Consider the following 15497-nt stretch of genomic DNA (forward strand, 5'->3'; position numbering starts at 1 on the left):
TTTCCAGCAGCAATGACTGTCCAGAGATAAAATGGGTTACTTGGTGAGGGAGTGAGTTTCCCATTACCTAAGATATACAAGCAGAAATTGGCTACCCCTTGGTGGAGGTGCTCTCAGAGGATTTTTCAGACATCACTTGATAGAATAAACTGTGGGGCCTGCTAACTCAGGTAGCCCAAGATCTTTCTCCCCATTTTTTCTCATGGGTACATATTTTATTTTCATAATGGAAGTCAGTGAGAAAAAGATTCCCTTTGCCAATAAGCTTGTGATACTAAATGCATTAGATTTTGTTTATATACTTTCTGACTTGAATTACTTTTAACTGTAAATTGTTTCTTTCAATAGATGGACGACCCCAGTGGGAGGTAGAAGGGAAAATAATCAGGGAAAAATGTCAAGGGGTAAGAAATGTACTTTATTTCTTTTGAAATACTTAAGCATGATAAGAAAATGGGATAACGCTACTTTACATTATAGATGAGTCTTTTATCTATTGAGTGAAAGAAAAGTAAATTCGAATTTTTAGAAGTTTGGACATGAGATAGGTACTTTCCTGACACTAAAATTAAATTTAGGATAGATAAACAATTGGTGTCTTTCCCTTTTATTAGAAGGTTCTTACTGATGTTATCATTAATTTATTTCTCTGAATTCAGTGAAGAAATCAAATAAATTCAGTAAAGAACATACATAATGGGCAAAAAATAATGGGGAGAACAAGCCCTCATGGGTTTGTGTATTTAGCATGATACTTAGGTCTTTTCAGCATTAAACCTTCAGGATTCACCACTGAATGCTGTGGTCCCTTCATCCTGGTTGGAATGGTGACAGAATCTTCTGTGGGGTAGAGAATAACACTGCACAGTGCTCTCCAGAGACCTGGAAAATTTGATTAAGGGTTGCAATTGGTTTGGGGCTAACAGTTTTAACTCTGCTTGTGTAAAATTATTTTTTATGTGGGAACAGATTTCGTATATTGCCAGTTTAGAACATTTTGAATATGAAATTTAAGATAAGAAATCTAAACTATTAAAAAAAAGAAATCTAAACTATAAACTATAAAGAAATATTAAACCTGATTGAAAACCAGAAAAGACTTCCACTTAAGATCAGTAGTAACATGTAATATTCAGTAGTGCAGAGTATCTCACTACATAGTATATAAGACTGTTTTTATTTCTGCTACAACTAGAAACCCAGTTGGATGACTAAAAGGTAATTTCTCCATTAGTGGTTTACTTTAAAGAGTTTATCTCTGTTGAGACTAGAGTTTCATAGAGTAAATCTCCAGATGACTTACATGACCAGTTGATGTGCATAATGATCTATGATGGGAGAGACTGGGTAGTTAAGACTCATGAGTTGTGCTGAGTTTAGCAGGTGCATTTCATTTTTAGTTCTGAGTGTAACACAATCTTGCTTTCCATGCTCCTTAGGCTCACATTGTCCTTGAAGTTCCTCCATATCATAACCCAGCAGTTACAGCTGCAGTGCAGGTGCACTTTTATCTTTGCAATGGCAAGAGGAAAAAAAGCCAGTCTCAACGTTTTACTTACACACCAGGTATGGGAAGTTGTGATGGTTTACTATAGAGCTTGCTTTCATAATGAATAAAAAGTTATTCAGTGAAACCTATATGGGAATGTTTAAGGTAGAGTGCTTATAATCAATAAAAATCCTAACATATGCCAATCTGTCAAGTTTGTGTTGACTTATGTTAGATGTGATATAGGGGTGCCTGGGTGGCTCAGTTGTTAAGTGTCTGCCTTCAGCTCAGGTCATGATCTCAGCATCCTGGGATCGAGCCCCGCATCGGGCTCCCAGCTCAGTGGAGAGCCTACTTCTCCCTCTCCCACTGCCCCTGCTTGTGTTCCCCCTCTCGCTGTGTCTCTCTCTCTCAAATAATAAATAAATAATCTTCAAAAAATAAATAAATACTAGATGTGATATTAGTTATTTTATAGTTACTGATTATAAGGAAATTAGAAGATTGAATGTAGATTTTAAGTCTTTTTCAGTAGCTACCTAAAATCACCAGCAGTTCAGTAAGGGCAGGTGTTTGTGAATATGTGTGACCTCCCCTTGTGTCCTTAGCACTGCAAAAAGGTAGTGTGTTCATCTCAAACATTTCCAGTCAGATGAAAAATCTCCCATTAGATTTTCATTTGGCAAGTAGTGACTGTAGCATACTCAGGGCTGTGGGGGATATAAAGTTGTTGCCAGAGTTTCTGGTTGTACAGATGCACCCTAACAAAGCTTCCATACTGCTTTCTGCAGTAGTTCAAATGCTGTAACTTTCCAGGTCTTGTTTGTGACACATAAATATTAGATACAGTAATCATGCTGATGTTTACATACTTAGAGAACAAATCTTTATAGAGGACCTTTCTTGTTTTAGGCACTGTTATTAGTCACCAGAGTATATGATAATAAAAAATCATAGTGAACTTTACTCTTCAAAACTTATTCTTGCAAGATCTTTTATTTTTCTTTAAGATTTATTCATTTATTTTAGAGAGAAAGAGAGAATCTCAGGCAGACTCCCCACTGAGCTGAGAGCTTGACACAGGGCTTGATCCTACAACCCTGAGATCATGACTTGAGCCAAAATCAAGAGTTGAATGCCCAATTGACTAAGCCACCCGGGCACTCCCTCTTGCAAAAACTTTTAAATGGTTTATAGTAAATGAAAAAAATAAACACTTAAATTTGAAAGGGTACTGGTCATTAATGATCATTCATTTGTCATTCATATTCTTTAAAGCCTGACTATATTTCAGTTTTAGCCTCTAAAGGCCATTTTTATTCCCAAATCTGAAAATTAATATTACTTGATCATGTTAATACATTAGTTGGTAATAAAATATTTCAGATCATTTTCAAATAGAATACAAACATTCTGAAAGATTTTGGTTAGCCATTTCAATATTAATTCAGTAAGTATTTGAGGGTGCTTACCAAGTGGGTGAAACCTATCTCAGTTCCTTTATCATGGAACTTATAATCTAGTGGGACAAGCAGAAGCTAATGAATCACTAAATAAATTAGTTACTAACAAATTTGTAATTAGAAACTGCAGTAAGGACTCTGAAGGAGAGGGACACAGTGCTATAGGTGCAAATAACAGGGGGACCCTTGCCTAGGCTAACAGGTTGAGAAAAGGCTTTTGTGGGAAAGTAATACTTGAGTTGATAACTGGAAAATAAAAATAGTTTGTGGACATGTATATATATCTATGGTGTGTATGTGTGTATACGTACATACATACATGCATACATATGGGTGTTCTAAGCCCTTTCTGTATTTATTCTTTTGATCCTCATAATAGACCTATGAGATAGGTTATTACCCAGGTTATTACCCTGTTTTACAGATGAAGAAACTGAGTAGCTACGTAATATGCCCAGGGTCTCACAGCACTTAAATCTTAGAGCCAAACATCATGCATTGGCAATCTGGTTCCAGAGTCTGGGCACTTGTTATGCTAGAGTACATCTCCGTTTTGTTCATTGATTTAGCAGACATATAGAGCATTTAGTGTGTGCCAGGTGCTATTCTAAGCAGTTTATACAAAATAACTAATTTATCCTCTCATAATCCTGTAAAATAGATAATACTGCCCTCTCCATTTTGCAAATGAGTGAACCAAGGTCACATAGCTAATAACTGGCAGAGGTGAGATTTGAATCCAGGCAGTCTGGCTGTAGAGTCTATACCGTTAATTACTGTATTAGATAAACTGAGGGAGAACATTCCAGATAAAGGCAGCAGCATATGCAAAGGTCTTATGGTTGGTTGGATAATGCAGTATTAAAAGAGCCTCAGTTGGTTGTGTCTGACTCTTGATTTCAGCTCAGGTCATGATCTCAGGGTCATGGGATTGAGCCCTGCATCGGACTCTGTGCTCAGTGTGGAGTCTGCTTGTCCTTCTCCTTCTGCTCTTCCCCCTGTTTTCTTACTCCTTCTCAGATAGATAGATAGATAGATAGATAAATAAAATCTTAAAAAAAAAAAGAGGGGTGCCTTGGTGGCTCAGTCAGTTAAGCGTCCGACTCTTAGATTTTGGCTCAGGTCATGATCTCAGGGTTTTGAGATTGAACCCTGCATTGGGCTCCACGTTGGGTGTGGAACCTGCTTAAGATTCTTTCTCCCTCTCCCCCCTTTCTATCCTCTCTTTAAAAAAAGTGTTGTAAGAAATGAGCTTTAACAGGGAGGTGACATGATCAAATTTGTATTTTAAAAACCACTTTCAGGGCGCCTGGCTGGCTCAGTCAGTAGAGCTTGTGACTCTTGATCTTGGGGTTGTGAGTTCTGTCCTCACGTTGGGCATGGAGCCTACTTTAAAAATCCTTTTCCCTGTAATATATGCATGTATCAAATTAACATGTTATACACCTTAAATTTTTCACGGTGTTATGTGTCAAATATATTCAACTAAAAGAAAGTTTAAAATAAAAATCATTTCCCCCTTATTTCTTCTTATAAGGTGTCAATGACCAGTTTAGTCTTTCCTCAAATTATTGTGGAAAGTGAGATTTATACGGCAGAGGCCCAAAAAAGTTAAAAAGGTGATTCAGAATAGAGGAGACCGCATTAATGAAAATAAAGAATATCAGGTTTCTGAAAAAGGTGGGAAGGATTAAAATTTAAAATATAAAAGTTGGAATGGGCCTTAGGTGGGTATAAAAGTTGGAATGGGCCTTAGGTGGGAGAAGGAACAGGAAGGGGAAGGTAAGGATGAACAAGATGGATGTATATATATTAGGCAGGTTTGTACATTTAGTAGTGAAGAGTTTAGGGAGTTTCCATATGATAGCATCAACTTTTTTTCTTGAAGGAATAACATGGAATCTTCTGTTGGAAGCAGAGGTGAGTATGGGTGATTTGGCAGTTTGAAGAATGTGGACAAGTTTGAAATAGTTGTTGTAAAGAAAGGGGAGAGTAAGTTACCACAGAAACATAATAGGATTCTAGGCATGATGAAAGGGCACGTTTGATGTTGATATTCATGAATTTATAAATATTAATTCGCCCTGCTGTGTAACTTTCTTAAATAGCACTCAGATTCTTTAGGGTAGGTGGTAAAATAACAGATAGTAGGGTTCCTCCAGGGTGATAAAGACATACAGTTCAAGAATGTTATCAAGTGCTGTGAAGATGGGAGACTGTAGAATCTAACCTGAATAAGAAGGGAGAGAGGACTTCTGGGATTGTTTAAAAATAAAAAAAACAAAAACAAAAGAGGGTCAGCAGATTAGAAGTTTTCATTGTTACCATCATAGCAGTAGTAATTGAACAGGCAAAGAGATAATGTAAAATGCTTTTACATTATCAGCTCAGGAGTTGGGACGACCCTAGACAAAACCCTAGAGGGCATTATATATGAGAATGGAAATCAGTGGGGCCCCAGAGTGCAGAAAGAATATTGGATTGGACTACCAACTGTCTTCACTGGCCTTATGATTGACAATATACAAATCAGGTGGCACACACAGAAGAATAGATTCAAGAAGTGTTTGGGGGCGCCTGGGTAGCTAGTCAGTTAAGTGTCCCTCTCATGGTTTTGGGTCAGGTCGTGATCTCAGGATTGTGGGATTGAGCCCAAATCAGACTCCGTGATCATTGTATAGTCAGCTATAGATTCTCTCCCTCCCCCTCCCCTTCTCCCCCTCTGTCCCTCCCCGCACTTGTGCTGTCTCTCTCTCTCTCTCTCTCAAATAAATAAATAAAATATTTTTTTAAAGTGGGCAGTCCTTGTTCTGGTTGATTACTATCTTTTCTCTGTAGCATTTGGGTTTTTTCATTTTTTTCTAAAATGAAATTTGAATACAATTTTTATAAAAGCAAATACATTACTGTGAATTTATTTTTTTAAAAAGACAAGTTGAGGGGCGCCTGGGTCCCTCATTCGGTTAGGCATCTGACTCTTGGTTTCTGCTCAGGTCATGATCTCAGGGTCCTGGGATCAAGACCTGCGTCACTTCTGCACTCAGCACAGAATCTGCTTGTCCCTCTCCCTCTGCACCTCCCCTGCTCACGTGCGTTCTCTCTCTCAAATAAATAAAATCTTTAAAGGGAGAAAAGGAAAAAAAAAGACAAGTTGAAAAAATATTTTCAAACACCCTAATTGTCTTCTGCTCTGAAACTGTCATTCTATCCTTCTGGATCCTTTTGATCCATTTATAGGTCAACATTTTAAAATAAAAATGAGACCAAAATATATATAGTATACTAATTTTGTGACCTCAGCATTTTTATATTTCTTCTTGAGCAGATAAAGTGTTACAGAATTTCAATAACTTCTAGTATTCTAGTGTGTGATACTTATATTAGAGTTATGTTTGTCTTAATTTGTATGAATTATTAAAGATTTTCACCTTTTATTTGTTGTGACAATTCTTTTTTAAGTTTTGCTTATAAAAATTTTTAGATATTCAGCGTCACCTAGGTGGCTTAGGTGGTTAAGTGTCTGCGTTCGGCTCAGGTCATGATCCCAGGGTCCTGGGATAAAGTGGGATTGAACCCTGTTTTGGGCTCCCTGCTTCTTCCTCTCCCTCTGCCCCTCCCCACCACATTGTACTCTCTCTATCTCAAATAGAGATAGAAAATAAAATTTTTTAAAAAATTAAAAAATAAAAATCTTGGATATTCATAAGTTGCTTGTTTTTTATTCGTTACCATTTTGACAACCCCCTAGCAATAGGAACCTGACCAATATCAATATCCAATGAGAGAATAATCAGTTGCAAATGGCTGTTTTGAGTTTTAATTTTTATTAGTGAAGTATAGTTGACATACAATGATATGTTAGTTTCAGGTGTAATAACTTAAAAAAAAAAAGAATTGGAGATTGTATTTAGCGTAATTTGTCCCATAGTCAGTTTACTTTATGAATTGAAGACCATTCCCGGCATATGCGTATGATTTACAAATTACCCTAATCACAGAGCCCTTCCCTAGTGGTCTGCCTGAATTTCTGCTCGGCCTCTAGCTTCAGAACTTCTGATGTGGGAGCCCTCTCTTCCATCCCAGTATCCCTGAAGCTTTTGGGGGACTCTTCCTCCCTCTGAAGCCTAGCAGTAGTTGTTTGTACTAGAGGTACCATCTGAGCTCTGGCTTTGGAATAGGGGGGTTTGGGGGGACAACATTAGAGCCAAACTTTCATGTATAATTATTTTGTCCATGGGAAGGTATATTCTATGCTCTAAGTAGTTCACTGGACAGACTTTTGGATTATGGTTCTCCATTCTCCAGCTGGGAGAGAAAGCCTGCCTAACGGTCAGGAGATCTGGTTTCAGTTCTGCCACAAACTTTACCCACTGATTAATCTATACAAAATGAGGATATAAGTCTTTAAAAAAAAAAAAAAAGAAGAGGGGCACCTGGTGGCTCAATTGGTTAAGCGTCTGCCTTTGACTTGGGTCATGATCTCAGGGTCCTGGGATCGAGCCCCATGTCAGGCTCCCTGATCAACAGGTGTCTGCTTCTCTCTCTCCATCTGCTCTTCCACCCCTGCTCGTTTTCTCTGTGTCTCAAATAAATAAATAAAAATCTTTTTTAAAAAAAGGATATAAGTCTAAAGCAATGGTTTTCAGGTTACATTGTTTTACTTTTCAAATAAAATCTTAGGCAAAAAGCCAGTATATAAAAGGGATGAAATCTAGCTTGGGTACTCTGGTTATACTGGAAGAGGGATCCAGAGAGCTTCTACTCTTTGGATGCTACTCTTCCACATCCATTACTTGAAGAAGAGAAGTGAGGCTTCTTGATGGTTTGAAAACCACTAGACCAGTAGATTTTTTTTCCTTCATCAACATTCTAAACTTGTGAATGAGCATATTTAACACAAAAGGTAGAGTTAACCTGTTTCTAAAATTCAACTCATTCTAGATATTTTAAGTTCTTTTTAACTGTATTTCCCTCTAAATAAGAATAAATAATCATAGACCAGCAAAGAGGACTTCTTAGATTTGGTCAGTTTGGAGTCTTAATCCCTTATAGACAAAAATGATAGTTGATTTGGCAAAGTTGAAATATATTCAGTTTAGCAAAGCAGAACTCTCAATCTTAGTGCACATAAAAAAACAGGATTGGATCATGCAAAAAAAAAAAGGTGGTTATTATGCTGTAGTTCTCAGTCCCTCTGTCTCCTTTTTAGTGCATGATAACCAACCACTTATGTAACCAAGGGCCTTACCTTCTCCATTCAGGATTAATTAAGAGGTGAGAGGCTTTCTTAGATATTCTCCCTCCTTTATATGGAAATGTCACTCTGGGTATGGCATTTACTGTGGCTTTTCTGGGACCAGAGTAGGAGCTGAAGTAGAAGAGGGAAAAAGAGTCCAGTAGTACAGGGAGAAAGTTCTAGTTGTGCCAAAGTCAGAAGAAAAGTAAGTACATCAAGACATAAGAGAGGTCTGAGTTGTTAGACACAGTGAACCATACTTGAAATACATGAGCGAGAATAAGAAACTGGATAGAGGCCTGGTTTAGGAATGTTAGCACTGGGGCAGAAGCAATAAGAAGACTGGTGATATGCTTCCTCTGTTTTAAGGGTTGTCCTGTTAAGGGTGGACTCACTTAATGCTTACCAGATTTAGAGACTAACACAGTGATGAGTGATGAGCCCAGTCTGTTCTTGCTAGGACACCAGAGAAAAGTGTCAAGCTCAAATGTACCCCCAAACAAGTGCTCCATTTATTACCTCCTCTACAACAAATATACTCTCCGGGCTATTCTAATTCTTACTTACTTTCATATCCTCAGATTGAGTCCATACTTATGTGGAGAGACTTGCATTTGACAGGGATTCGGTAAATGGTCAGATGAGGTTTGACTGTGCTTTGGTTCTCATTGTTATTTTCTTTTATATAAAATGAAGTTGTTACATTTTAGTGAAGATGAAAATTTTAATTATGTTTAAATAGTATAAACATAGAAGGGACAATGAGATATGAATTCAGGAAAATTATTTTTTTGAGATTTTAAAAATTTACTTATTTTTAGAGAGAGCAAGAGCAAGGGGGAGGGAGAGAGGGACAAGCAGACTCAGCGCTGAGCAAGGGACTCAATCCCAGGACCCTGAGATTAGAAATCAAGAATCATGACACCCAACTGGCTGAGCCACCCAGGTGCCCCAGGAAAATTATTTTTAAAGGAGTTACAGCACTTTAATAGGAGGATAAAGTAGATAATTTTTAGAATAGTGGACTGAAGTAATTCCCAAGAGAAACAATGAAATCTGTTGTTTTGACACACAAAAAATTAACTGCTTCTACATGAAGCAGTCCTTTCAACAGGTAGATTCATCTAAAATAATGGATTTGCTACTTTTTTGATGTGATAAAGGATAGTGCTTGGTATTCATAACCTCTGCTTGTGTGATGGAATGGTGAAGTTGAATCTTTCTTGGTAATACAGTACAGTGATTAAAAGAATGGACTTTGGGGGCGCCTGGGTGGCTGTCAGTTAAGTGCCTGCCTTTGGGTCAGGTCATGATCTTAGAGTCCTGGGATCGAGCCCTGCATCAGGCTCCCTGCTTAGTAGGGAGTCTGCTTCTCTTTCTCCCTCTGCCCCCGGCTTGTGCATGTTTTCTTTCTCTCAAATAAATAAATAAAATCTTAAAAAAAAAAAAAAAAGACATGGACTTTGGAGGCAGAAAAACCTGGATTCAGGTCCTTGTGATGCCACTTTAACTACTATGAGATCTTAGTGTCTTTAATCTCTTCTTCAGTATAATCATCTATAAGGCAGGGGTAATAATAATAATCCCTACCTAGGAAAGGTTGTTTTGAACTAAATTAGGACTTTTGGATGCAAATGACAAAAACTCAATTCAAATCTAGCTTAACAAAAAGGAATTTATTGGGTCCTGTAACTGGAAGATTAACTGCAGTGCTGGTTTTAGACATGCTTCAGCTCAAGCGTGTGGTCTTAGGGCTTAGACTTTCTCTTCATCTTTAACACTGTCTTTCTTTTTGTTGGCTTTAGCTCTTGGGCACACTTTCATCACATGGCATCTCTAGGTTTGTTTCATCTTCATAATTAGCGATCCTAGAGAGAAGTACTGGTACCTCCCCCCTTCCACACACACTTCCATCTAGATCGATCCTGGGGTCACATTCACATCTTTGGCTCAGTCCTCTTGCGTTTGTAGGAGTTCTTATATATTCTGGATGTTAAACCCTTTTCAGAAATATCATTTCTGCAGATACTTTTTCCATTCTGTGGGTTATCTTTTCACTCTCTTGAAGGTGTCTTTTCATAGTCAGAAGTCTTTAATTTTGATGAAATCCAGTTTTTCTTTTGTTGCCTTAAACTTCCAGTATACATAGTGCTAAACAAACCATTGCCAAATACAATGGCGTGAAGCTGTTGCCCTTTGTTTTCTTCTAAGAGTTTTGTAGTTTTGCTCTTATGTTTAGGTCTTTGATCCACTTGAGTTAATTTTTGTATGATTTTCAGATAAGGTTCCATCTTCATCTTCATTATTTTGAATGTGATATCCAGTTGTCTCGGTACCGTTTGTTGAAGAGACTGTTCTTTCCCCCGATGAATGGTCTTGGCACCCTTGTTTGAAGAGCAATTGACTATATATTAGAGGGTTTGTTTTTGGTCTCTCTATTCCATTGGTCTGTATGTCTGTCCTTAGGCCAGTATCACATGGTTTTAATTGCTGTAGTTTTGTAGTAAGTTTTGAAATTACAAAGTGCAAGTCCTCTGTCTTTGTACTTTTTCAAGATTGTTTTGAGTATTTGGGGTCCCTTGGGATTCCATATAAATTTTAGGATGGGTCTATTTCTGCAAAAAAACGTTGCTGGGATTTTGGGATTGAATCTGAAATTGTTTGGGGAAGTGTTGTGTTCTTAACAGTTAAGTCATCCAATCCATGAACCTGGGATATCTTCCCATGTATTTAGGTCTTCTTTCATTTCTTTAGCAGTATTTTGTGCTTTTCAGTTTGTAAGTCTTGCCTACCTTGGCCAAATTTGTTCTTTAGGGAACAAATTTATTTTTTGATGCTATTATAAATGAAATTGTTTTTTTTTCTTTTTTTGGCAGACTCATTTTTTATTGTTTTAATTTAAATTCAATTAACATATAATATAGTATTGGTTTCAGAGGTTGAGGTCAGTCATTCATCAGTCTTATATAATACCCAGTGCTCATTACATCACGTGTCCTCCTTAATGTCCATCACCCAGTTACCCCATACCCCCAGCCCCCTCCTTTCCAGCAACCCTCAGTTTGTTTCCTATGATTAAGAGACTCTTATGGTTTGTTTCCCTCTTTGATTTCATCTTATTTTTTCCTTTCTTCCCCGATGATTCTCTCTTTTGTTTCTTAAATTCCACATATGAGTGAGATCATATGATAATTGTCTTTCTCTGATTGACTTAGGAAATTTTCTTAATTTCCTTTTCAGATTGTTTATTGCTTGTTAATAGAAATACAACTGATTTCTACATGTTGGTTTTGTGTCCTGCAACTTTGTTGAATTTGTTTGTTAGCTCTATCAGGTTTTTTGTGCATTCCAGTACTTTTTGTCATCCCTCATTATTCCTCTTGTAATATGTATCTGATGATGGTTGAGGATCAGATGAGGTACTCGTGAAGACCATTGTAAACTAGAAGCTCTGTGAATATTAAATTAGATTAGATCTGTGGTGTATGATGCAACATGCAAAACCAGGTGGCCAGTAGGTTTCAGATCAGAGATCTCAAAATCAAGGTTGTTTTTTTTTTTTTTAAGATTTTATTTATTTGAGAGAGTGCGAGCAAGAGAGCATAATCAGGGAGAAGGAGAAGCAGACTTCCTTCCCACTGAGCAGGGAACCTGATGTGGGGCTCGATCTCAGGACCCTGAGATCATGACCTGAGCCAAAGGCAGCTGCTTAACCAACTGAGCCACCCAGGCGCCCCTCAAATTTAAGACTTTTATTAGGCCATAGAGCTTTGGGGGTTTTAAAAAAATCATTTATTTTGAATAGGTAATGTATATACCTGGTTGAAAACATTCAAAAGACACAAAACTTACATAGTGAAAAGTAAATCTGGCTTGCTCTTATCCCCTAGTCACCTAGTTTCCATTCCCAGCGCTAAACCCAGTACTTACCAGTTTCATGACATCTTTCCGGAAATATATAAGCAAAAACGTGCACATGTATTATGCATATGTCTATATGCACACGATATTTTACAAGATTTGTGATATGTAACACATTGTTCTGCAGCTCACTTTTTTTGTTACTTAGAAACGTATTAGAGATCTTTTCATATCACTTCATAGAGTTCTGTGCAGTGTTGTTGTTTTTTTTTAACTTGAATACTTTTAGAGCAAGAACCACTCCCTGTTGTCTTATGCTTGCTGACTTCACATATTTTATATTATTTGCCTTCTCTGAAGGCATTTGAATTTTTAACCCCTGGCTTGGATGCATGCTAAGTTATGTAGCCTAGAATGAAGGCCCTTTATAATCATTGTATATATTATGTAATAATATTTGCTCTAATCATTTTCTTTTTAGTTTTGATGAAGCAAGAACACAAAGAAGAGGTTGACTTGTCTCCAGTTCCAGCATTGTCTGTGCCTCATCCTGCCCAGACCCAGAGGCCTTCCTCAGACACAGGACACCCACATGACAGTGTACTGTCAACACAGAGAAGCTTGGTTTGTCCCATCCAGCAAACATATGCATCCATGGTAACTTCATCTCATCTGCCACAGTTGCAGTGTAGGGATGAAAGTGCTGGTAAAGAACAGCATATGATACCTTCTTCAGTCATGCACCAGCCTTTTCAAGTCACATCAACACCTCCTGTGGGGTCTTCCTATCAGCCTATGCAAACTAATGTTGTGTACAACGGACCAACTTGTCTTCCAGTTAATGCTGCCTCCAGTCAAGATTTTGATCCGGTTTTGTTTCCACAGGATGCAGCTCTTCCTAGTTTAATAAATCTTGGCTGTCAACCACCGTCATCCATACCTTTTCATTCTTCAAATTCAGGACATCTCTTAGCCCACACACCTCATTCAGTGCAGACCCTGCCTCACCTGCAGTCAATGGGATTCCATTGTTCAAACACAGGACAAAGATCTCTTTCTTCTCCAGGGGCTGACCAGGTCACAGGCCAGCCTTCCCCTCAGTTACAGCCCATTACATATGGTCCTTCACATTCAGGGTCTGCTACAGCCGCTTCCCCAGCAGTCTCTCATCCCCTGGCTAGTTCACCACTTTCTGGCCCACCATCTCCTCAGCTACAGCCTATGCCTTACCAATCTCCTAGCTCAGGAACTGCCTCATCACCGTCTCTAGCCACCAGAATGCATTCTGGACAGCACTCAACTCAAGCACAAAATACAGGCCAGGGAGGTCTTTCTGCACCTTCATCCTTAATATGTCACAATTTGTGTGATCCAGCTTCATTTCCACCGGATGAGGCAACTGTGAACATTAAGCCTGAACCTGAAGAGCAGGAACCTAACTTTTCAACAATTGGTCTGCAGGACATCACTTTAGATGATGGTAAGTTCATCTTTATGTTCTTGAAGCAGTGAAGATCTGGGAACTTCCTTCTCTAATAGTCATAAAAAAATCACCATGGATTGCTTATTGGCATATGGCATGTGGTTGGGCTTTTTTTTTTTTTAAATAGTTGTTGTCACTAGAAATATGTTAATATCTGACTTTGAGAATAGATGTGAAAATCTATGCTTTAAAGTCTGTTGTACCACTAATACCCGTTGCGAAGGGTGAGACCTTGAATGATAGCCTATTACCCGTTCATGATGGAACTAAGGACATGAGATTTATTGAGCATCTCTTCTTTCCAAATATATAGTGAGATATCAGTGTCTGGAGAATGGAATTCAGAAAATATTGCTGAATGGCATCTATTTGGAAGGCACAGAGTTAGATGATGGGAATACTAGGAATTTGTTTAGAAAGAGTTCCTGTCCTTGAGGAGACTCACACCAGTAAAGAACCTGTTCCTCTGTGGCCCCACCAGCTTGCTGAGTCAGATAGTGGTGATGGTACAAGACCAGACTGGTTGGCTGTGGCTGGCACAGATGTTGGCACCAGGATAAAAAGCTATTTATATAAATGTTGCAAGTTGGCACATAGACCTCTGTTTTTAAATTAGAGAACAAACTCTGGAATATTAGTTATTTCAATGGCTGAAAATTCCCCGATATAGGATTTTCAGGTAATAATTTTCAACTTTATTCTTGGCTTTATTGTTTATATAGTAGTGAAATTTTGTCTAAATAGGAATTTAGTGAAAACTACCTGTAACTGTTCAATATGAAAATTTTAAAGAATTTTCTAAATTCGGAGCGCCTGGGTGTCTCAGTCGTTAAGCGTCTGCCTTTGGCTCAGGTCATGATCCCAGCGTCCTGGGATCGAGCCCCGCATCGGGCTCCCTGCTCTGCAGGAAGCCTGCTTCTCCCTCTCCCACTTCCCCTGCTTGTGTTCCCTCTCTCGCTGTGTCTCTCTCTGTCAAATAAATAAATAAAACCTTTAAAAAAAAAAAAGAATTTTCTAAATTCTAAAGAATTTAATTCTCTCTCTGATTCTGTATTTTCTGTATAGAAAAGTAATTCTAAGTCAGCCATCTGGAGAAGCTGAATTTACTACTTAGTTGCAGAGCTGGTATTAAATCCCAAACACCAAACATACGGGGAAAGGAAGGTAAATAAAATGTGGCATCCCCACTCCCAGAGCTTCCACCAGATCAGTATATGACTGACTGGTCTGCAGTGGGTCTGAGTCACTTATAACCAGGGTCTAAAAGAAGCACATTAGATCGTCAGAGAGCTGTGATAGACTGCAAAAGAAGGATTCAGCAATGGGGCAGTTGGCTGGCTTAGTCGGTAGAGCATGGGACTCTTGATCTCAGGGTCATGAGTTTGAGCTTCACATTGGACCTAGAGCTTACTTAAAAAAAAAAAAAAAGGATTCAGCAAAACTTACTTGCAGAGATGATATTTGAGCCAAGTCTTAGAGGATGAGTATATGTTTTCAGTAAATGAGTATCAGAGGGCAAATCAGACAACATAAGCAGAAACAGAGCTATGTCTGGGAAAGCATGATTATCAGTGGCTGGAGGGCAAATGGCATAATAAAAGATGTCTTTCAAAGCCGTAAGGGGATGTGCCAAGTCATTTGTGTGTAAACAGAAGATAACAGTTGGCCCTTGAACACTTGGGGGTTAGGGGCACCCACCCTCACTCAGTCAAAAAGTCCATTTATAGCTGTCAACTCTCCAACAACTTAACTACTAATAGTCTGTTGATTGGAAGCCTCAATATAACATAATTAACATATATTTTGTATGTGTTTTTTTTAAGATTTTATTTATTTATTTGACAGAGAGAGACACAGCGAGAGAGGGAACACAGCAAGGGGAGTGGGAGAGGGAGAAGCAGGCTTCCCGCCAAGCAGGGAGCCCAATGTGGGGCTTGATCCCAGGACCCTGAGATCATGACCTGA

At 38.4% G+C, this 15497-nt stretch overlaps 1 protein-coding gene across 4 annotated transcripts in view; it reads left to right on the forward strand.

Annotated features, from left to right (window-relative positions):
• Positions 1-15497, forward strand: part of NFATC3 (nuclear factor of activated T cells 3) — a 126271-nt gene that overhangs the window by 87464 nt on the left and 23310 nt on the right. For 3 of the 4 annotated variants that reach the window (XR_003607209.2, XM_028090636.2, XM_028090629.2), the window contains exons 7-9: positions 349-404; positions 1440-1566; positions 12531-13529. Coding sequence is in view for 3 of the 4 variants with exons in the window: in XM_028090636.2 (XP_027946437.1) it covers positions 349-404; positions 1440-1566; positions 12531-13529 (1182 nt within the window). In the remaining variant the exon portion in view is untranslated. The remainder of the gene's footprint in view (positions 1-348; positions 405-1439; positions 1567-12530; positions 13530-15497) is intronic. The other variant, XM_028090646.2, reaches the window with a different exon arrangement.

This window comes from Eumetopias jubatus, unplaced genomic scaffold (genome assembly GCF_037043125.1).
Source record: "Eumetopias jubatus isolate StellerSeaLion01/CBP00866 unplaced genomic scaffold, mEumJub1_p1.0 scaffold_10, whole genome shotgun sequence".
NCBI classification, from domain to species: domain Eukaryota; kingdom Metazoa; phylum Chordata; class Mammalia; order Carnivora; family Otariidae; genus Eumetopias; species Eumetopias jubatus.